This window comes from Micromys minutus (assembly GCF_963924665.1).
Source record: "Micromys minutus genome assembly, chromosome: 1".
In the NCBI taxonomy this organism is placed as follows: domain Eukaryota; kingdom Metazoa; phylum Chordata; class Mammalia; order Rodentia; family Muridae; genus Micromys; species Micromys minutus.
The window spans coordinates 96,585,535-96,610,515 of record NC_137969.1 but is presented as its reverse complement, the minus strand read 5'-3'; the positions used below and the strand labels follow the sequence as shown (position 1 = coordinate 96,610,515).

Genomic DNA, 24,981 nt, shown 5'->3' with positions numbered 1-24,981 from the left:
GACATGTACAGGTGCAAGTGTCAAGGATGTCATCTCTGCTCTGCCTGATGTGCACATGCTTGTGCTGGAAGAGTAAGTCTCCTGCTACTTAGCTTCTTTTGATGGACGTCTCAACATTAAGTATGAAAACCATCACAATGTTACATTAAAAACCCAACTTAATAGTTGCAAAGTTGTCACTGCAGACAATGTGTGATTATAAAAACAAACAAAAAAAACCCAACCAAACAAAAACCCCAACAGCCTCCTAGTGAGGCCAATCTGATTAAAGCTGCTGCTCTGAGCCATTAAAGTGAGAACACTTATCTCCCTCCAAAGATAAGAACCAAATAGGAAGTGGAGCACAGAGCAGTTTCTTTATTTAAAGATGGCATTATTCCAGTTTTTATGAGACCTGCCTTGTCTTCAGAAACCTCATGACACTGTTACTAATTCTGCACCCAGAATATCATTTTATATAATAATATTCCTCTGCCAAACTACAAGAATTCTTTATTTACTGCAGGTCCTCCCCTTGTAATTAAGGACGTTTCTTCCACTATTCAACTTCTTCCCATTTATATGCTGAGTCTGGCACCTGATGGGGGAGGCAGGCACCCCTAGTGCCCACCCGAGCAAGATACATGGCCCTTTGAAAGGTGTTGGGATGATCAGACCGATGGCGCTTCACAGAAGGAGGTAAGTCACTAGGGCAAGCTGGAGCCTCAACCCAAGTCGAAAGCACAGGCACTGGTCCTCTCAAAGTTAAGAACAAGGCATCTACTGGGACTGGAGTAGGCTCCTCAAGGAGCAGTTTGATTCCCGGCACCTAAGTTGGGCAGCCTGTAAGGCCAGATGGTCTGATGGGCTCTGTGGCCATACGCCACACATGTGTGAATACTCACAAGAGATCAATTTTAAATATATATTTTAAAGGTAACTATAGTGTCTCTTCTAATAAAAGGAACCCCCATATCCAGTCATGCACTACTGGTAAAAAATTAGCAGGCTTTATAGTCACCTTATAACCAGCTTGGGCCTTACCTTCTGTGTCTCTAGATATGTAGTAATTGTAGAAGAAAAATCCAGAAATGTCCTGTGAAAAGATGCTGAAATACCAAGGCTCTTTTGAGGTCTATTAAGGTGAAGTTGTTCCTTCTATGTGTAAAACAAGCCTGTTCTTCTAGATTTGTTTTTCTTTGATTTCCCACCCCAAAGTTTCTGTTTAGTCCTGAAAGTCACTGTAGATTAGCTCACCCTCATTTTGCCCCCTCTGCCTCACCAAGCCTGGCCTTCTTTAACTCTTTTAAATCTGCTCTGTCACAATGTAGTCAAAGGAATAGAATCTGAGGTGTACTTCTGGCTCTGGGTGGAGACAGGACATCAATCACCATATAGCAGTAACTTTCTGGATATATAACTATTACATAATTATTACATATTTATAGAGCACTCACTGCTCTACCAGAGTTCAATTCCTGGCAACCACATGGTAGCTCACAACCATCTATAACATGATCTGATATCCTCTTCTGGCACGCAGGTGTACATGCATAAAAAAAAAATACACATATAAAAAATAATTTTTATTTAGTTAATTAAATTAAACTGAATCAAAAAGTTAATTGAGGGTACTAGAGAGATGGCTTAGTAGTTAAGAGCTCTGACTGCTCTTCCAGAGGTCCTGAGTTCAAATCTCAGCAAACACATGGTGGCTCACAACCATCTGTAATGGGATCTGATGCCCTCTTCTAGTGTGTCTGAAGACAGTGACTGTGTACATGCTCACATACATAAAATACATCTTTAAAAAAAGAAGAAAAAAGAAACATGTTTTAAAAAAGTTAATTCAGGTAAGCCTACCAGTAACATGAACAAGAGAATACCCACCAACAGCAGACATATCCTAGAGGCTTTAGAAACACCATCTCCACAAACATGCAATTCAACAAAAAACAGTCCCTTTAGCCACCACTTACTATCATCTCTTAAGGATGTTTCATTTTCCACACCACTTTCTGAATCCATTATCTGGAAACCAAGGACAGGAAGTCAAGGGGGCGGGGTAACGATCCTAGCAACACTACAAACCCTAGAAGCTTCATACACACAGACCTTGAAGCCCACTGAGACTTACTATAGAGAGAATGGTACACTACAGGCTACCAGGTTCTGTATGAACCAGTGAACCATGTGTTAAAATAAGAAATGCTAGATTATCCGGCAAAGAACGGTAAAAGGGGAAAGCATCAGAAACTTGCAGAAAGAGTGAAAGTACTTGTCAGCAAGGTGAAGACAGCAGAGGTCAGAGCCATAGGCCGAAGCCCTAGATGCTGCGAGTAGACAAGATTAGTGGGTATCTTGGTTCCAAGGTTGAGAATGCTCCAAGAATGTACACAGTGAGAGTCTAGCTCATGAGATTTCAGGAGAACAAGGACACAAGGCTGCCCGTCTTCCCTTCATGGCAAAGGATCTGCCTTGTCCTCAAGAACTGAGTGAACTGAAATCTTAAGACAGGACAGCATTCAGCCTTGGCCAGAAAAGGAGTGGATTTACAGTTACAATGAAGCAACTGCCATTATTAAGGAAATCAGAATCATTAGGGCTGGGCCAGTGGAGGTAGGCCCTGAGGGCAAGACCCCACTCACCTAATCAAAATCCAAATGTATCTGAAAAACAGAAGGCTCATCACTGACCCTCCCTGAAAACAGCAGCAGGAGCACATGAAGGTCACTGTAACCATGTCCAAGAAAACCAGGCTACATGTCATTATCATGAGAACTTGCAATTTCCCTCCACATGGCACTGGTTTGTAGGCATAAAATATGGAAGAGCTAGAGAGAGAGGGGGATGTGGAAGAGATGAGAACAAGCAGCCAAGGCTAGTCCCTAAAGGAGGCTTTGAGAGACCACTGTGAGGAGTCAAGGTGAAGCCTAAATTGGTGAGGACACCTCAGATCACAGGATCTTCCCAGCAGGGGAAGCTGTAGACAGAGTGGAGCTGGTCTAAGAGAGAGGTTATGTATGCTGCAGGTGGCAGAGCATGCTGAGGCAAGAAACCCAAAAGATTACATCAATCCCCAAAGGCCAAACATGATCCTGCAGAATTTGGTGTCTGCAACCTGAACAAAAATTAATTCAAAACGAAACAAGACCTCAATGTTTAACCTGAGACCTTTAAGTTGCTGAGGAACCATATTAAGACTCAGGCTCAAGCATGGGTTTCTTAGCAGGACGCCAGCAGGGCAGGGAGCAATCACGAACGCTGCTGGCAAGGAGACAGTATGAGATCCAGACACTTCTGCTCAGCAAAGGAAACACCACGGGGGAGGAGAGTTGTATTCGCCAACTACATACCATATGGTATTAATATCGAAACTACATAAAGAAATATAAAACTAAACAACAAACCTCAAATTACCCCTCAGTAAGTCTATCCGATAATAAACTGGGTAGACAATTCTCAAAAACACACAAATACTTGAAAAAGTTGAGCAGCCTTAGGTATTAAGAGAAATGCAAATGAAGACTGCTTTGAGTTTGCAGCTCACCCCGGCTAGACTGTGTGAGAAAAAACACTGGCGAGGATGTGGGCAAGAATCGCACAGTCACTGCATGAGGGAGCATAGATTTGTACAGCTACTAAGAAAAGCAGTGTGGAGGACCCTAAAGAAACTGAAAACAGAGCAGTCTCGTGACCCAGTTACAGTACTCCTGGGTAAGGAACACTGCTGTACATTCACAGCAGCCAGGCTCTGGAGCCAGCCTGAACATGCCTCAGACACGCCAATAAAGAACACGTGTCATCTATGTGCAGTGAAAGCAGAAGGGCATAAAGGAAACTGCCATCATGATATTAGTAAAGATATGTACGGAAGCAATGGGAAGTCCCTACACTAAGTAAAGTGAGGCAGACCTGTTTTCTCTCACACGTGGAATTTAGATGTAAAGTTGTGTGTGTGTCTAATTCTATCTAAGAGTGTTTAAACCAAGGCACTAAAGACGGGATCAAGAGAGTGGAGGAAGAGATCTTAATGGAGGTGGGAAGAGCTGAATACATGCAATAAAAAGGCAGAAACTGGATTAACTCGGAGAAGGGAAAAACCAGTTTGGCAAAATAGAACATGGGGAAGAATAGTACGATAGGAAAAAAAGGAAAAGCACAATGATTCACATACACAGAGAAGCCCTTGTGAATCCCAATGCTTTTTATGCTAATCTAAAAATAATAAATTAACTTCCCTCCCCAATAGATCTTACACCTGACCACGTAAGATTTTAGTTCATGAGGTCTGACAAAGAAACTTGGCTTTTTGGGTGGCGGAGCACGTGGGGGGGGTAGTTAGTCACTGTTACCTACGATGGTCTTAAACCCCCAAATCCAGGCAGTCTCCCCAGGTCAGTCTCCCTAGCTGCTGGATGATGGTCCTCAGCTTGGCTGCAGAAGACTGCTGGTTAACACACCTGGCTGCAGAAGACTGCTGGTTAACACACCTGGCTGCAGAAGACTGCTGGTTAACACACCTGGCTGCAGAAGACTGCTGGTTAACACACCTGGCTGCAGAAGACTGCTGGTTAACACACCTGGCGGTAGCTCTGCTCCAGCCTATGGCCTGGGCCTTTGAACTGATCTTTGAGAATCCATAGATACAGATTAAGACCAACTAAAATTCAGGAAATGAAAACAATTTCTTTTGACACACACTATCTTATTATTACTAGGACTTGTGAAAACAAAACTGGTTTAAAATCTTCAGTAAACATTCTTACTGATAATGTACAAAGATAACTAACCATCATGTATGTAAAATTTCCTCCAGAAAAAACAAACAAATCTTCACATAACAACAGGAATGAACCCAGAAAGAAGCATCTAACTAGAAGAGTCACAAGCAAAACTGTTAACTGAAAATCAACTAGAGAGCTGAACACCTCAATACCCAGATTCCAGCATTCACAAAATTATTGGCTGGCCTAAAAAAATGGCCACACATACCAACTGTACTAAGATTTGGTTCACAAAGCACAGAGCAAAACTCAAAAAGCAAAATAAATCATATTCAGCAACAACCAGAATTCTACCAACAGCAATTACCTAAGGGTGACATCAAGACCAATCCTTCCAGAAAAAATATCAACATACCCTTATCTCTGACTATGCCAACTCCGGAACCTTTGTTCACGCACGTCACCAGCACCACCATTCCGACTCAGCAGACAATTTCCAAGTCCATTCTGGCCTCTGCTAAGATCCAACACACAGTGCTTTCATCTTATCTGAAAAAATCTCAATTTTGTTATCTGAGCTTCATGCCTAATTCCTATGGCTCTACATATCTACAAAGTACAAAGAAACTAGATTAAAAAAAAAAAAAAAAGCCACATATATGGTAATGAAGCCATATACCCCTAGAAGGAAATACTTTTCAGCAAATCAGAGACGTAACACAGAATAATTTCAAAACCAGTGCAGATAGACACAAAAGAGCTATACAACATGTAATCTGTCTCTATGATTTTCTAGAGCTAAAGACTGTTTACTGGCTGAGAGAAAGAATCAATGAAGCAAGAGATGCATATGTCTGAGTTAGTACAGCAACAACTTAGGTGTTCAGACATCTAAATCTGAATTTCTTCACGGCATATCCTGTAAGTATCTAACAATAGCAGTATAATCAGGATATTAATGAGGACAAATTACTTCTTCATCAATAAGTGGATATTCAGCTTATCTTCCTATTTTTCAGTCACTTGGCCATTATTTCCTGCGTCCTGGGTTACTTAAATGACTTTAGAATCAAGTTCGTTCCATTAAATTTGACTCCCCATTATACTAGTCACTTTTATGTAACTATGACAAAATACTAAATATAATTTTCCTTTTTCTTTTTTGAGACTGGGCTTTCTGTATGTAGCTTTGGTCTTGAACCCACTTTGTAGACCAGGCTGGCCTTGAACTCACAGATATCCTTCTGTTAGCATGGATTTTTTTTTTTTTAATATTTCAACATCCTTCTAACTCTGCCTCTCAAGTGCCGGGATTTTTAAAAGAGGAATTTATTATGGCTCATGACTCCTGAGACATCAGCCCACAACAGCAGGAAAATCTTGGCAAAGGAGCAAGGGTGGAGATACATGCAAGGACCGGCCCCTGGTGACCTGCCCATCTCCCAAGTTTTCAAACCTCCCTTAACAGTTAACAACAGCTGAAGCTTTAACATATAAACCTGGGAGGGGCATTTCATTCCAGACCAGAACACCTAAGATATATTCTTCAAATAGCAACCAGGCTAATGTCATTGTCATCTTAAAATATGTTATTCCTCTTGCAGTTGAGAGAGAGCTTACTGATCCAGCGTGATGACTCACAGCCAAGCACTTCACTTCTAAGGCACCTTTTCTGATTTCCGGAGGCTCCTGTACACACATGGCATGCACACACACACATGTGCTAAATAAATATTAATTCTACTCAATCCTAAAAGCCTGAAACAAAGAGTCTTCATAAAAGGATGCACACAGAATAGTATCAGCACCAGTCTTATCATCAATGTGAGGCACACATACCTCCTGCTCCAGGCACCAGGCTTGGCCCTGAGGTGCTCTGTCCAGCGGGGGTACTGGTGGCAGTGCCAGCAGAGGTGCTCACGGTGTTAGTGGTGCTACCACTGCTTCCAGAGGCTGGTGAGCTCTGGGAAGTCTGTGGAGCCCACGGGTTGGGCAATGGATCCCTATTTTCTGTTCGAGAAGGCTGGGTCCCTTCTGAGGATGAACTGCTCACTAAGGAAGCAAATGGATTACCACCAAACTGTAATAAAAGATAAACATTAATTATGGAGTTGTTTTTCACTGAAACCATTCTCTATATAACAGTACCCTCAGTCACAGACTATTTATGTTAGACAAGAACAATTCTCAGACCTGAGCCTTGGAATAGGTGATTACCTGCTCTTGCGCGGCGTTCAGCATAGGCTCCTGAATATCTGTGTACATGCGCCGTAAGGCATTGTAGCCCCCAGGAATACTTTCTAGGTTGCTCAAGGCTCGGTCTTGGTTTCTCATCATTTCCTGCATCATCGCTGGGTTTCTGGCAAGTTCCAGTGTCTAAAAAAGAAATCTCCAGTTTAAAAAAAAAGCACTGAAATATTCAAGGAATTCCTTCTGAGTTCAGCCAATGTCTGTGGGAAGCCACTGACGTGGACTAGCTCCTGTCTTGGGCCCCAGGAAACTGAATGGAGACGCTTGTGCCTAGTGCCAGGCAGCCACACTGAACTTTTAAAACAGCTGTTTTGAAAAAATACGACACGGGATTCCAGTCACCCTGAGTCAGCATCACAGCTCCATCAGGAACTTGACTGCCCACACTTGTCTATCTGTTAAAAGCCTAACCTCATTTGCTCAGTTCATGGAAATACTGATTCTATTTTGAAGGATGGGGTGTCATCCAATTCTAGAATCAAAAAGGGCAATTTTGCTGTATTTAAATTAGTAAAGTACTTCTTAAAATTCCTGGTGGAATTACAACATATATTTCACAGGTTATCACAAAATAGTTTAAGTTGGCCATCTCCAAAGACACACTTTTAAGTTTCTTAAACCCATAACCCCCAACCCCACAGATTTTCAGATAAGATTTCTCTATAGTCCCTGCTGTTCTAGAACTCACTACGTAGACCAGGCTGACTTTAATCAAACTTGTAAGAGACCCTCCTCCCTCTGCCTCCCAGTACTGGGATTAAAGCTATGTGCCACCATACCAAATCTAAATGTTTTTATTGAAAATATTTTCATACAATATATTCTGATGAATATTGGGAATATTATATATTCTCCCTTCCTCCAAACTGTTATTTTGTGTAAAATGTGTGAGGAGCAGGGCGCCGACATCACCTCCCCACCCTGTGCTCTAGGACCCACCTTTCCTTCTCCCCATAGCACAAGGAGAGACTGGTATGGAAAGGCCATTTTCTAAGGAGGACTTTAAAGAAATTTCAAGCATAGCAAAAATTCAGAGTTCAAACAAACTAAATAATATTGTTTTCTGACTTAAATAATGGTTGGAACTTTCTTTAACTATATAATAAATACACTAGCACAGAAAATAACATTTACACATACACACACTTTTAGTGAAGTGCAAAGAACTACTTTTCTACATACTTGTCTCATTATATCTGGATTATTAAGCATATGACTAATCTCTGGATTTCTCTGTATCAACTGCTGCATCTGTGGATTGGCCATAATCAGTTGCCGCATCAGGTCAGGATTTGACAGCATGCTCTGGACAAAGGGGTTTTCCATGATCTGGACCATCATTTCAGGGTTAGACAAAAGTTGCCGTTGCATTTGGCTCTGTAGTTCAGAGAAGTTGGTAGTATTTAAACCCAAGCTACTAAGACCTGCAAGTCCTCCAAGTCCACCTTAAAGAAAAAACAAAAATGAAAATCAGAAGTTTGTGCTAAAATATGAAGAATCATTAACTATATTTTAAAAACCATTTAAAATAAAACAATTCCTATTACTCATTTTTATGACCTTATCCTTAGTATTCAACTATTCCGCTTCAATTCCTATGCTGTGGCTTAGATATGAAGTGTTGCCCCAAAGCCTTCATCTCAGCTGGTGACACAGATGAAGGTCATCATGGTGCTAATGAACTTATAGCTCAATGGGCTATCTGACACAGTACATTTGAAGGGACTTCCTGCTGCTACAGATAGGGACTTCTATATGTGTATTAGGAAGACATACTTGTACTCCCATAATGGATAAAAGAAATCTGCATGTACACCTTAGTAACAGCCAACAACACACACTGCTAATGGTTTGCTCAGAGTTAACCTCAACCACAGCAGACCAGAAGCTCTTGTTAATATAACCCTGATACCAGCAGACACTAATTATTTTGTGTTTCTTTCAAGAACTGTTTGAACTTAGACACCCACAGAATAGGGGATGCATGAAAGGGATAACATGGGAGATATTTGCCCAGTCTCAATTGCTGACCATCTGACCAGAGGCAAACTGAGCTCTGAAAGAATCAATCACCTTGTTTCTGTTCTCCCCAACCCCATAGAATTTGCTGGCAGAAGATTAGATGTGGCCTCCCCGGATTACCAGCTCTGAAATAAAGCACAATTTATAGACTCAATCCGCCTCTTCTCATTTGCCTTTGGGGTGGCAGGCAGAAGCTTGGAAACAGAGGCTACACCATGAGGGAAGCAGCTCTCTGCTGCACCCTCCTTGCCACCCAGCAGCAGCTGTATAGCAGTCCACACCATGTTCTAAAACATGAGCACTATATACTGGCATATAATAATTGTCACCTGAAAGTTCTTATGAAAAGGCCAAAGGGTGTGGCTCTTAATATGTGAAAGTGAGACCTAAGAAAAACTAGCTGCCTTAGGGGCTGGTGATGACATTTAAGCTCGTGTTCAGCCCTACCTTTGTTACCTTCACAACATGTTTTCTCAACAACTGCAAGTAAATAAATAACCATGTGGGGAGGGTGAGGGAGGAGGCAGGAGGAGAGGAAGTGGTTTGGGCTGACAGAAGAGATGCTTCACTATTATACTCAGGAAGCAGTTCTTTCATGGGTTTACTTTCAAGATTTTTTTTTAAAGCATTAGATTAAATTATTTTTTATTTTATGTTTATGAGTGTTTTCCTGCCTGCCTGTTATGGGAACCACACGCATGCCCAGTTCCCCCAGGATCAGAAGGCAGTGTCAGATCCCTTGGAACTTGAGTTATAGATGGCTGTGAGCCATAGAATGGGTGCTAGGAACTGAATCAGGTCCTCTGCAGGAGCAAACACTGAGCCTCTCTTAACCAACTTGCTCTCTCCAGCCCCTAGGACAGTGTCATCCAGAGTGATGCTGCTTATCTACAATGTCCACAACAGGGAAGCCAGTGCAGGAAGAGTTCAAGGGTAGCTCAGGCTACATGTGCAAGATTTTTTCAAGCTAAACACAAGAGAAAACAGTAACAGACCAGTAGATAGTCACCAGGTGCCTGTCCTGTATAAATGAAAACCATTACTACTGAGTTCATTAGAGTTCAACATCAGCTAATGATAGCCTCAGATGCAATGCTGTGCTAATTACCATGAATACATAGGCTCCATCACCCTTATCATCAAGAGGGGCTTGTCACTTACTAAAATATCAATATAAACTAAACAAACATACTTGTATCCCAAACTACTTTCAAAACACGGTTACAGAAGTAAACCACATAAAGTTTAAAAACCTGTCCTGTTGAGTGACTATGTCACTTTAATTAAACTGCCTTTGGAGGAAGAGAACATTTTACTCCGTGTACACACACAAACAAACACAACTTACCTAAGCCAAAGGAGCTGTTAGCAGCAGAACCAGATGTGGGGTCACTTTCAGGAGCTGGTGGACTGGTCACATTGCTGCCAGTGGTGTTTGTTTGCTGAGCTGAATTATCCTGCGGCCTAGTGTAAATAATTAAATCACAATGTAAGATGCAGAACGATCTGTTTTAAAACAATTAACATTCCAGTAGCCAGAAAAACAAAGAATAAGCTCTTGTAAACATAATGTCAACAATACTTTGCCTGAAATGACTGAGCGTCACAAACAACATTAGAAACATAGTAAAACTTAAAAATCACCACAGTCTCTCTTCTCTGAATACAATACACATGAAATGTCTCACTGCTTTCAGTCATAGTGATTATATAGAAGAGCCAACTAGTTACCACCTCACAGATGATTATGGCCACCAACATCCTCAGAGCTCAAAGAATTAAACTATTTTCTAGTTCCACAGTGATAGAAGCAGTTTAACTTCTGTCTTTGAAACTGTTAAAGGTAAAAAACTTAATACAGTAAGTAAAGGGGCTGGAGAGAGTGCTCAGATTCCAGCACCCGCATCAGGTGGCTCACAGCTACTTGTAACTACTACAGCTCCAGGAGAATCAGACGCCTCCAAAGGCACTCATGTGCACATACCCATACACAGCGACAGACAGACAGACAGACAGACACAATGTGTAGGCATAAAAGCTGATGAACTGTCAAGGCATTGTCTGTGACAAAGGGGAGAGTTGCTGAGTGGGCTGGTTCTGACCACTCTAGTGTCCCCTTTGGCTGCCAGGCTACTGACATAATAGTCCAAGGAGCTAGAATTTCTCTGCAGCTCCATGCTGAAAGGAGGAAAGGCTGGAGGCCAGGTGCCAAACTAGAGGGAGAGCCTGTCAGCTGGAAAGGGAATTCACCATAGTGTTTGACAACTGGATAGATCAGTCACCTACAGGAGAGACTGAAGCCAAGACAAGGATGGGTCAACAGGTAGGGTCTCATGTAGATTTATGTTAAAGGCAATACATGATTAGACTGGGAGAGGAGGTGGGAAAAAGGAGAGGAAACGGAAGAGAAGGAGTCAGAGGAGAAGGAGAGGAGGGAATGGGAACAAGAGGACTGTTCACTGCAAGTGAAAAGGATTTCTTAGGAGGGGAATAGAGTATAGTGGTAAATCTGCCCAAAATAGACCACAGCTTGTTTTCCTAACTACTGAGTTGTGTTTTCATTGAAAGGGTTTATTAGGGTTGAAGAGGAAAATGCAACAAACTGGTGATTGGGTTGAAAGGATAGTGCAACAGTCTCACTTTACCAGGATTACTTAGTTAAGTGTCTCTTCTCAGTGTGACATTCACTGGATTTCCTGTCTCATCTTCAGCATTAGTTGTCTGCTTCACTGAAGACAAGGGATGCAGCCAGCTTGTTCAGGGGCTCTGACACTAACCACAGGATGCCATCTTTAGAGTTCCTCAGAACAGCAGACTTTATTAGAAGTCTCACTAATCTGACACCAATCTGATCATGGACCTTACCACTTTATTTACTGATCAAAAGGTCTATTTTCCATTTCAACATCTCAGAAATCATAGTCAACCTTACACTTGCTTGACATCCCAGCATGAATCACCATGTATGCATATGTGTGCTCTGTACTACATCACTGTCATGCAAGAGGTTAGCAAGTACACAGAAGCAAGGGAGGGAAGAACACACTTCCTCATCAGTTCTTGGGGGACACGGCACAAAAGCCTGCCAGAGTTTGCTTGACTGAGAAGCTGCTCCTAGAGCAAAGGCTACAGTGAGCTCTTGTAAGATCTGCTTCACTACAATGCTTTCAACTGCAGTCTGCAGCAAGGAAAGAGTTGGGAGAACCATGAGACAACTCACAGTGAGGCACACCTGTAATCCCAGCACTCAGGAGGCCAAGGCAAGAGGAGCAAATTCATCTTGGCCTGGACTAGACTGAAGCCTGTCTTTAAAAGAAACCTAGTGTGTATGGCAACATGGTAACAGACTGAAGCTGACCCTTGTTATGCAGGACAAGGTAAGGCTAGCCACAAAGCTAATACAAATAAAGTGGGAAGTTTTAGGAGGCTTCAGTCATCTGCTCCATTACATCATCTTACATTATTTGCACAGTGGAATGGCATAAGAACATTCCAAATTCAGCTAAGTCTGATGAAGCTCTTTTACTAATGATGAAACAAAAATGTAGATGGTATCCAGAACAATAATGATAACATAACTTTCAAAACTTTATCACACATTAATAATGATTTGTACTCTCCTAACTTGTTACCAAAACCATGTCCAAAACTTCTCCTAAAGAGAACAGCTAAAAACCAAGTTGTTACCACTCAAAATAGTTACACAATAACTAGTTGAATTTTCTAAAGTATTAAATAGGGCCTGCCCTGGACCTGCATCCTAACCCTCCTCACAGAAACATTCCCTTCACAGATACACTGATACTTGTAAGGCATGGTGTCACAATGTTGTTTTTCACCAAACACCCAAGAGAAAATAAGAAAGGTACTTTAGTTGTCTAAATACTAAGGACAAGGAAAGCTCCTCAGAGCCTGAACTGGTGATTTAAACAGACATACCTGTTCTGTGTTTTGATGACAAGGTGAACCGTAAGTCCATCATGAATCCCATGCTGACTCAAAGTATCTTGATCTTTTAAAATTTTTCCAGCAAATATCAACACAAGTTGGTCAATATGAGATTTGAAACGTTTAGAGATTTCTTCTTTGAACTAAATAAGATAAAAAATAAATTACATATGGGTTTTTAATAGCACAGAAGTTTGTACACTACCATCCTGATTGGTTTGCAGACACTCCTCCAAGAGGCCTCACTAACTACAAATGCTGCATCTCCTCCTCCGTGTGCAGCCACCAGACTCTTACTCCAGATGTCAGAACTGTGGCTGATGCACTAAGATGGAGACATGGTATTTGTTTCCTTCTTATGCCAACAGAACCAATCCAGTTGGAGTCACAAAGGGGCTTTGCTAAGCTTGTTGTAACCATCTCCCAAATCTCATCTTTAGCCCCCTTTCTTTTGAATTCTAACCACATACAGGCAGCCATTTTTACTATCCTTATCACTTCTCTCATTCAATGTATATTACCAAGCAGTACCACTGAAAAGCAAATAGTAAATAGAAAAATCTTTTCCAGAGACTCAAACTATAAACAGAGAAAGCACAAAGTCAGTTGAAAAAGGCTTTTCAAAACTGAAAACCAAAAGAAAAATTAGGAAGAAATCAGGAACCTAAAGAACTGCTTGCTGGACCAGCCTACAAATGCAGAAAGAACAAGACAATGCTGACAAATGCTGAAAACAATCACCATTTCTTAAGTTTCCACTAAAATATTCAAAATATACAGGTTTCATTCAAATTAGAACCCTCACAGTAGCCTGGGAACCCACATTCACAGACTACATCAGAACACCACCGCTGAAGCCTAAAGAGGATCGCTTTGTCACAATGCTACACACTAACTACTTCACAGTAGTGGGTTTCAGTACAGATGCCAGAACTGCTAAATAGAACATGTTACCCAGACATGAATCCAATGAGAAAGGTTTGGTGTTCCAGATCTGAAATACTTCTGGAAGCCGCTAAGTTGTCTATAACATCAGTAAGTGACTATAATTAAAAATATCCCAAATGGCGATTCCTCAGAAAATTGGACATAGTACTACCTGAAGATCCAGCTATTCCACTTCTGGGCATATACCCCAGAGACACTTTAATATACAACAAAGATACATGTACCACAATGTTCATAGCGGCTCTATTTATAATAGCCAGAAGCTGGAAAGAACCCAGATGTCCTTCAGTAGATGAATGGATACAAAAATTGTGGTACATTTACACAATGGAATACTACTCAGCCATCAGAAACAATGACTTAACCAAATTCTTAAGAAAATGGCTGCATCTAAAGAATATCATCCTGAGTGAGATAACCCAGTCACAAAAGAACAGACATAATATGCAGTCACTGATAGTGGGATGCTAACCCCAGAGGCTCAGACTGCCCCAGAATCAACTCACAGACTGTGTGAAGCTCAAGAAAAAAAAAAAGTCATGTTCAATCCTTACACACCAAGAACACGTTGACTAATTCCGGGTTACACCCTGTTTTACATGTACTTTTTGCTCATTGTAAATAGTAAGAACTTAATGCAGAGTATCAAACCTAAAAAAAAAAAAAAAAAAGCCAAGCACTGACACAATTGTATTTGTATACATTTATGCAAAAATGTTTAAAATTTTTTTCTTTTATCTTTGTTTTTTAAAATAAAGTTAAAAGAAAAAATATCACAATTACCATTTATTTATGTAAATATCTTTCTTAGCATTGCATGTGTAAAAATGAAAATAGACACATGTTATCTTTAATTTTGTATATAAATAAATAATATTCATTAACAAAAAAAAAATCCCAAATCTAAAATGTGCCAAAATAATCTGACTTTTTCAGTGTCTTATTGTTACTCAAGGGTCTCAGACCTCAGACCACATTGGAAAGGAAAGCTCAGCATCTGAATAAAAAACCTCACAGGATCAGGGAAAGTCAGAGGTACAGAGAAAACAGTTGCATGTTATAATCAAAAGTTGAAAAGCAGTGATGTATAAAAATTCGTAGCATTCTGTACATTTATATATAAACAAAACTCTCAAGATAAGTCTCAACACTGCATATAAACATATCACTCTGTTTGGTTGGTTTGGTTCTGAGAAGACAGGATGTCACTCTGTAGCAGAGAGAGGGTGACCTCAAACTCTGAGTGGAGCCTCCCCAGTCATGGCATCACAGGCTTGAGCACCTCACCCAACAACCTAGATTTTACAACCTACCCTCTCAACTCAAACACACAACCAAACTTTTGAAAAGACCGAAAAAGTATATGTATGTATGTATGTATGTATATATGTATGTATGTGTATATATATATATGCTACAGTAAATATTCTGGAACTTTCTCATCTAAACTATACGATACATAATCTTTTTGTTGGTGGTGATTTCCAAGTCACTTAAAAAAAATCCTCACGGGCTGGAGAGATGGCTCCGTGACTGCTCTTCCAGAGGTCCTGAGTTCAATTCCCAGCAACCACATGGTGGCTCACAACCATCTGCAATGAGATCTGATGCCCTTTTCTCGTATATCTGAAGACAGCGATAGTGCACTTATATGTAATAAACAAACAAACAAACAAATAAATAATCCTCACAAAACACCATTTATATTCTATAGCATTCTACACAAAAAGAGCACAACTTAACCATCTATTAGGTACTTCCTCCCTTTGATAGTTATAAGAAGTAATATAATGAATAAAGAAAATATTTTATAAGGTTTAAATTACAAAGCACAAAATACAAGCATCAAGAACAGTAAAGTGGCCACTCTTGCTGCTCCCTTGATCTGCAGGAACTGTGTGATGCAGATGACCCTTTTATCAAACACAGAGAAAAGGGACTGAGACTTGGTCCTAAATGGTGTTAATAACAAATTGCTGCACTGCGTTTCCAACAGAGATCTGATTTCAAGGCCAAACTGATACAGATCATAAACAAAATAAATCCAAACTTATTATATGTTTATTAGAATAAATAAAATACGTTTAATACATAAAATGAGAAGGTTGGATCTAGATCAACTGTTTCAATCTTAACCTCAAAAAGACCTTGATCTCCCTCACATTCTGAAGTCAATAACCGACTATAACCACTGAGGATGGCTCAGTACATAAATGTACTTGCTGCCACGCCCAACAACCTGAAACTTCACGGTAGGAGAGAACTGGCCTTTGACTTCCACATGCGTATCATGGTACACACACATATTAATAAACAAGTATAGTCATATTATCATTTTATAGTGTTTGAAGACGTGAAGGTAAGATGCTAGATCTAAAGCATGACCCTACTTTTGCCTCCAAATCCCAACATAAAAGGATGTTTTTAAGTTCTACTGAGTTATCTATCGCTCACCAGTCATGGTGACACAAACTTTAATCCCACCACAAGTGAAGCAGAGGCATGCAGCTTTCTGTGAATTTGAGGTTACCCTGGACTACACAGAAAATTCCAAAACAGCCAAGGCTACACAGTTAGACTCTATGTCTCCAAATATACATAGCTCACATGCCATATAATTTGGACACTTAAAGTGCATGATTCCAAAGTCTTTATTATATTTAAAAATAGGCTGCCAGGATAAGAGTCAATTTCAGAACACCACATTCACACAGAGAGGAAGCTGTGCCTTCCCATTCACTCATTAATTCATCCCCATTTCCCAAGCCACCAACTTACTTCATGTCTATAAACCTGTCTATTTGGGATCATTCATCCATATATTTAACCTACTCAGTCGTCTAGTGTGTGGTCCTTGGTACTGACATCCTAACACTTGACAGTGTATTTTCAAGGTACTGCACACTGAAGTTCCCAGACAACAAAAAACCCACAACAACAAAAACAAACAGCATACCTACACTTGATGATTATGGACACTAAAACTATTGCAGACCAGAGACAAATTCTTAAAGTCTTAGTCTCTTTGAAAGCCATTCACTGCTTGCTTCTGTGTCTAACCTAGTATCACTGAATCACAAATCTTTAAAATTTATTAGGAGGTAACTAGCCTCCACTGATCCAAAAAACGGGTGGTAGTGGTGTCAAGCACTGGCAGGTGGATCTCTGAGTTTGAAGCCAGCCTAATCTACAGAGGAAGTTCCAGGATTACACAGAGAAATCCTGTCTTGAAAAGCCAAAATCAAACCAACAAATCAAAAAAGTAAGAAACCATTATATCTAAGAAATCATCTAAACCAGCAATTTCCTCTCTGTGCTGTATCCACCTATCTATGATCTCCACCAATGCAACTGGCAAAAAAAATACTTTATTTTATACTGAAACATCTGGTTCAAGAATAACCTCATTCCCTTTGAGGTAAGGTATGTATTTTGCACCAGCAATTTCTCTATGTATGTTTCTGTGTGTCACTATAGTCACAGTGTCCCTGGTGACTGCTGGTGTCCAAGTGTCTGTATGTCACTATAGTCACAGCGTCCCTGGTGACTGACTGCTGGTGTTCATCCTATTCTCCTCTTAGCTTTATGGGAAGGCTGTGGTGTGACCACAAATTATATGTCAAGCACATTCCTAACTATGAGCCAGTTGCTGGTTCCCTCTAAAATCAGTAACAGAAGCTGTGCCCTGGGGATACCTGGTCTTCAAAGCCTTAGCCAGTACAAAGGAAAGGAGAAAGAAAAAGAGGGGCTAGAGACCTGATCCCGTCAGTCTTTATCCATATAAAAGCCCTACCGTGTGCCACTTAAAAACCTCTTTCAAGAAATTAGAAGATGAACAGATGAGGCAAAAAAAAAAAATTTGCAAAAGGCATATTTGATAACCAGCTATTATCCAAGTACACAAAGAAAGTAATCATAAACTTGACAAACAGTAACAATCCAATTTTAAAACAGGCCAATGCAGGCACTTCACCAGAGATATACAAACAAGAAATTAGCATGAAAGATGCTCTCCCATCACACCAGAAAGCTGTAAAACGTAAGCAAAGGAATAAACAACAGACATGTATTAAAACAATCAAAGCTCAGAATACCGACACCACCATGTGCTGGCGAGGACATGAAGCAACAGCAAAGCCGTCACTGGGATGAGGCTGTAGAATGAAGGGTCACTGCAGAAGATGGCCTGGCTCTCTCTTAGGAAAATAAGCACACTCTCAGAATGAAACTCAGCAACCACTCCTTTATAGTTACAAACTATTCACTTTAAAGCCTTCATGTAGATCTGCAAAGGTTTCATTCACTTGCCAAAACCTGGAAGGAGTCAAGATATTTCTCAGTAGAAAACCTGTGGTGCATCCACACAGCTATATATCCTGCACTGAAAAGTGTACTCTGAGGACACAAAAGGCTATAGAGGAACTTTAAATGTATATTACTAGGCAAAAGCTGACAAACTGAGAAGGACCTACTATGTGAATCCAGCTCACTGACCAAGGCCAGGACCTTCAGCAGGCCAGGCAAGTTCTCTGCTACTGAGTAGCACCATCTCCCAGGCCTCACCTGTTTGTACTTAATTATAAACTTTTTTTTCCAAAGGGAGAACTAGTGACCTAGAGTTTTATATCGAGTAAAAATCCCTCAGAATTAGACTGAACTGTAAAGACAAACAGAGCAGCTCATAGGATCTTTTTCTTACATAAACAGAGGATGTGACCCCTAGCAGGCAGGCAGTTTAGAGTCAAGAAAATGACCCCGGATGAAGAAATAAAAATGAAAAACTGTACAATTCTTTGTCAAAGCCAATTATACAAAGCCCTTATATATCTTGTGTCATTTGATTGGTACCAAAGAGAAATGTGTACAATCCATGGCATGATGCAGAGTTATGAGCTCTACCTATATCTATGATTATTCTGCAAGTAGCAAGTACGTCCTGACTCGAACAATTTATAAACTCCATGGAGAAATCTCCAAAGGACATAAAAATAGTATATACCAATCAACCTAGTAAAGGAGGCACACTACTTGGTCTGAAAGCAAAAGAAGAAAAAGTGTACACAACAGGCAGAATAAACAGAAGCCAACGTTCCCAGGCCACACGGCTGGACTTAAAATCCAACTTCTTCACACTGCCAAAGAGAGAGGAACTTAGGGCTAAAGCTGTTGTTGGTCAGTTGGGCAAGTGCTTGCCTAGAACACAGGTAACGCTGGGTTAGATCCTCAGCATCCCCAGCAGGGGTGTGGAGAGGAGGGGTAATAATATGGACACCTTAGGCAGATGTGGCAATGCACCCCCTTTGAGCTCAGCACTTGGGAGGTAGAGACAGGTGTGTCTCTGTAAGATGGAGGTCTATAGCAAGTCTGATCTGTGTGTACATGTGCCTGCACAAACAAACACTATTATTAAAAATTCAAAATAAAACAAGTGGCCAGCACCGGGTCAAAAGTCATTGACACATTTCAAAAATTGGAAACTTACTTTTGATCAAACACAAGAAAGACACCACTTCCTAAGTGAACAAAAAATATTTAACCGCTACACTCACACACACACACACACACACACACACACACACACACACACACACCATAAAGAGTGAAGAAGCCAGAGACAAAACAGCTGCTACATAGATGACCAGCAGAGGGGGCTGGAGAGAGCACCGAGTTAGAGGATGAGTCTAGTTCCTCAAATCCAATACAGTGGCTCAAAGCCATCTCTAACTCTGATTCTAGAGGACCCAGCACCCTGTCCTGGCTTCAATCTATGTCAGCATGTGCTTGGTGTACACACACATAACAACAATAAATACATCTTTAAAAAACCAACAACATGGGACTGGAGAGATGGCTCAGCGGTTAAGAGCACTGACTGCTCTTCCAGAGGTCCTGAGTTCAATTCCCAGCAACCACAAGGTGGCTCACAACCATCTGTAATGAGATCTGGTGCCTCTTCTGGTGTGTCTGAGGACAGTTACAGTGTACTCATAAATTAAAAAAAAAAAAAAACACAGCACAAACTCAGATCCCATAAAGATTTCCTACAAATCAGCAAGAAGCACAATCCAGATGAAGGATGCTCTGCAGTAGGAAAAGGTGTTCTTTCTTGTCCTCATCAGAGACTATAAATTACAATAGACTCACTGAATGACTCTGGGTTTGCAGAGTGTTGCAGTAACTGGCTGCCACATAAACTGCAGGCCGAAGTATAAGCTAGTCAGTTTTATAAACACATTTCATGGTAGATTCTGGCTTTGATTACCAAGACCTTACAGTTCCACTGTTTATCTAACAGGCTGAACATGTTCATGGGATTAACCAAACAATGAAAACAACAAAAATGTGCCTGAATGGTACACTGATTTAGTTCATTTCAGGACTTAAGAACAAGTGAGCAATAGCCACCTGTGATTGGAGACTTCTCAAAGCAAAGGAAATCATTTACAAGTGAAGATAAACTCCACTTTCTTTTTTATAAAACTGAAGAAGGGGAGAAGGGCAATATCTATCTGTTTTCTAAAGAGAAGTGTGGGGTTGGAAACCATGGTTCAGTGGCGTGCTTGCCTACTTACTCTCTGTATGCAATAGGCCCTACACTGGCATCTTACTACTGCACACTACTTGCAACCCCAGTACTCAGGAGAGCAAACAGGAGGACTAGAAGGTCATCCCTGGCTACCTAGAGTTCAAGGCTAGACAGTCTAAACAAACTGTGAGCTCCTGGTTTAGTAATAGTCCTCATATCAAAAAATATGAGACAGAGGGCAACAAAGGACTCAACTTCAGCTTCTATATGCATGTACACACATATGGGTGTGCCTGTACAAACACACAATTCTTTATGTTAATCATCATTTTATTGCACAGGTATATAATTTTCTGATACCATATCACCTCATTTGCTGTTTATAAAAAAATTCAAAAACAAAAACAAAACAAAAGCAGAATCTTGCTAGACACATGTGAAGTAATCTTCTCTCAAACAAGTAAAGAGATGTAAACAATTACTGTCTCAGACAACAGACTCCAACCTCACCTCAGGTTTGAAATGTGAGTCCATTGGTCTTCATACTGACAGAAAATAGTGTTGGGTGCAGCTGATCAGAGTGCTTGCTTGCATTCTCCTCAAAGGGAAGCTGCCTTGGCTGACTCATGAGTTAGCCCTCAGAACTTAGATGTGGGGCTGAAGAGACCACACAGTGGTTAAGAGTATGTATTGCTCTTGCAGGAGCCGAGTGCAGGTCTCAGCATCCTCATCAAGCATCTCTGGCTGCAGGAGAATCAGACATGTGGGGTTGCCATCCCATGTCCACACTCACACACAGGCAAATAATAAAACTACATCTTTGAGAAAAATTTCTTAGCTCAGTGGTGGTGGAGAATATTTTTAATTACAACTCAGGAGGCAGAGCCAGGTGGACTTCTCTAAGTTCCAAGGCCAGCCTGCTCTATAGAGCAAGTTTCAGAATAACCAGAGCTATATAGAGAACCCCTATAGCATGCATGGTGTGTGTGTGTGTACTTGATTTCAATCCAGATACTGAACTAATGAGAGTAAAGCAACACCAATTAACTGAGGCATTAAGACTATTCTTGGGGCTGGTGCAGGGCTCAGTAGGTAAATCCAAGCCTGATGACCAGAACTCAATTCCTGAAACCCACAGTATAAGGAGAGAACTAAGTCTCTAAACGTGTCTCTTATCCTCCATACATATGCCTTGGCATGCATGCCTGAGTGTTTACACACATACCCTTCTGAAGGAAAAAAAATGTAAAGCCTGAAATAGTTCCAATCTTAACCATTCCTGATAAGGAATTTGCAACCAGTGCCTACATTCTTAGAGTCACGTGGTGGTCAATACTGTCACCTGATAAGATAACAGCAGATCAGGAGACAAACCTCTCTGCACAACACAGGAGGAGCTTTTAGACTAATTAAGGTGGAAAGACCTAGCCCAAAAATTTGGTGGCTCCATGGTGTGTACACACACACACACACACACACACACACACACACACACACACACACACACACAGAGTTTTTCTTTTACCTTAACACATTTAAAGTAAAGTTCAGCTTTATTTCTTCTTATGCTTTTTTAAGTTATTATCTTATGTATATGAGTCCAGTCTAGCTGTCTTCAGACACACCAGAAGAAGGCATCGGATTCCATTACAGATGGTTGTGAGTCACCATGTGGTTGCTAGGAATTGAACTCAGGACACTGAGCCATCTTTCCAGCCCCACCTTATGCCTTTTTTTTTTAAGGAATTTTTATTTTTATCATATGTGAATAATGTCCAGAGTCCAGAGAGGGTGTTGGATCCTTTGAGACTAGTTATGGAAGGCTATGGGTGCTAGAGATATAATCCAAGTCCTTTAAAGAGCAACCCACAGCCCTCTGAATGGCTTAGCTGGCTTTCCAGCCCCTCACACCATTCTACTAGGAAACACTGTAACAAGCTGCAGGAGTTGCAGTTTCAGTAAAGGGCTACATAAGTTCACCTTGTTTCTAGAGGCCAGTCTCAATGACTCTGAAAGGCAGACAGGAACTGTCCGGCCACAGTTGACCTCAGTCTAAGAAACCCAAGTAAGTAATAGCTTCTTATTTTCTAGTAATCTTTGAAGCAGTTTAATACTGGTTGATGGAAACTACTATTGTAAGAATATTTACTACACACAAATAAGTAAACACTCCAAATCAGTGCTATTTTTCCTGGACAACTGGGTGACAATCACTGACTAGTTTAACATGGACTCTGCAAAAACCTAATTTCTCTACACATCTAAGAATTTGTCAGGGGTCAGCGAGATGGCTCAGCAAGTGCTTGCAACTAGGCCTGAGTTTGCTCAATAGGCCTGACGTGGTAGAAGGAGAGATCAATTCCCACAGAATGTTCTCTGACTTCCACACCTGTGTCCTGGTGTACATGCACTCACACACCAGACAAACGCTAACAATAAATTGTTTTCTATGACCTGAGGCACTCTCCAGCTTAAAAACCAAGGGCAGTGAGAGGGCTGGTGAAAAGCACTTGCTACCCAAGTCTGATGACCTTGGTTTCACAGCCAAAGAACCAACTCCCTGAGTTGTCCAGATGAACACACACACACACACACACACACACACAATGATGTCATTATACAACAAGGCAGGTCAAGCTTATCATTGGATGAGAAAGAAAGGTAGGCAAGGAAAAGTCTAAGGAGGAGGAGTAGTGAATATTGAAGAGGAGGCAACATGGAAGCATATGTGGATGTTTCTCTCGACGCATCTCCATATGGACAACGTTGTTAGGAATATTTTATAAGGAATGAAATTGTACAGGATCATTTGACTTATCTTGGTGGGCAAATTATATTATACCAATTGGATCAGAGTATTTTGATGTGTTCTCTGATGTGGCGACTTAATTGATTTCTTTGAGGGTGCAGTGGCAGGACACACAAAGCCCGTCCTGGAGTTGGGATGTGTGTGTGCAAGGCTTGGCAACAACATGCCAAAGGAAAGTGAGTGAAAACAACATGCTGGGGCATGTCACCACTCAGGACAGAAGCAGCTGGGGCGGATGGAGTGGACCGAGCCTGTGTCAAGAGAAGCTGGGGCCTGTGAGTGCATAGAGGTGGCGTGGAGCTGCTAAGATAAAGATGTCCCACAGTGACATGGCCCTACGGGAGCTGGCAGTAGCTGGGGATAAAAGGTTACCACTTTTTATTTTTACAGCAAAGCATATATGCATATAGACACATACAAACACACACACAGACTTAAAACATTTTTAGAGCTGGGCTGGGTATGTTGGTGCATATTTTTAATCCCAGACATTGGGAAGCAGAGACAGGAGGATCTCTTTGAGTTTGAGGCCAGCCTAGTCTACATAGAAAGTTACAGGACAGCCAGGGCTACATAGAGTCCCTGCCTCAAATAAAGAGTTATGAGTTAGGAAATTTAAGGGAGAGAAGGTTAAGATGAGGTTTCCAGGACTGTATCCATTTGTATATGCTTTACTCAGTAAAGGTTCCACAATGAGTATTTAGTATTAAATACACATCATTGTGCAAAATTTCCAAATTCATTCACACACACACTGTTTAGGGAGTCTATACTATGCACCAGGTTCTAGGAACAATACAGTAATATCACAGCCTCTTCCTAGCAGAAAAGCATTAAATAATCATAACTATGTAATTTTTGAACTATAAAAATACAACAGGTAATCCCAGTCTAGCCTGGGCACGGGGATATTTTTCTGAGAAACTGACCTCTGTTCTACAATTTAAAGGATTTGTAGAAGACAACAAAGAGTAGGAAGCAGGCTAGAGCAAGCTGTACAAAAGTCTTAAGGCAGAGGGTAAATGGTAACAGGTCAAGGAATTACAGTGTGGCCAACCAAAAAGATCAAGGAGAGCGATGCCATCAACAATGGAGAAGCAGGAAGAGACCAACAAGCCCTGTCACTACCTCAGACTTGGGCTGGAGCAATGGCTAAATGAGCACTAATGTTTTTCCAGAGGACATAGGTCCTAAGCATCTACATAGTGGCTCACAGTCATCTGTAACTCCAGTCTCAAGGGATCTAACACACTTGTGGGCCTCTGTAGGTACCAGGTACATGCAGTACACAGACATACACGCAGGCTAAACACTCAGACACATAAATTTTAAAAAAGCTTTTTAAAAAGTACTGCACTGTTTTATTGTGGGTAGAAGGAAGACATGTGAGCCAAGATACACCAGTGATCAAAGGACAACTTCTGAAAGTCAGTTCTCTTCTTCCACCACGAGCAGGTGGAACTCTAAATTCAGGTGTCAGGACTGACAAGCCCTTTTACTGACTGAGCCGTCGTCTAGCTAACCCAATTTGCAAAATCACTTTAATCTAATTGATTACAGCTGACTTTTCTTGTCTGCTGCAAATATCCCAATAATCTCAAAATCTTTGCCAAAAATAATTTGTGACATTCAAAACAAAAACACATTATCTCAGAATGACTCTGACATATCTATCCTAAAAATCTACTGGTAATACTAAACAGTATCTTAGTGACTCTCAACAGTCACTAGGACAATTATAATCAAAGACTGTTGTCAAAAGCAAGTGTCAA

The 24,981-nt window shown here is 40.9% G+C and overlaps 1 protein-coding gene across 4 annotated transcripts in view; it reads right to left on the bottom strand.

Annotated features, from left to right (window-relative positions):
• UBQLN1 (ubiquilin 1) overlaps positions 1–24,981 on the bottom strand; it is a 39,142-nt gene that overhangs the window by 8,961 nt on the left and 5,200 nt on the right. For all 4 annotated transcript variants that reach the window (XM_080942356.1, XM_080942357.1, XM_080942358.1 and 1 more), the window contains exons 2-6: positions 12,918–13,069; positions 10,327–10,442; positions 8,139–8,401; positions 6,924–7,082; positions 6,546–6,786 (exon numbers count right to left, since the gene is read on the bottom strand). In XM_080942356.1, coding sequence (XP_080798482.1) covers positions 6,546–6,786; positions 6,924–7,082; positions 8,139–8,401; positions 10,327–10,442; positions 12,918–13,069 — 931 coding nt within the window. The remainder of the gene's footprint in view (positions 1–6,545; positions 6,787–6,923; positions 7,083–8,138; positions 8,402–10,326; positions 10,443–12,917; positions 13,070–24,981) is intronic.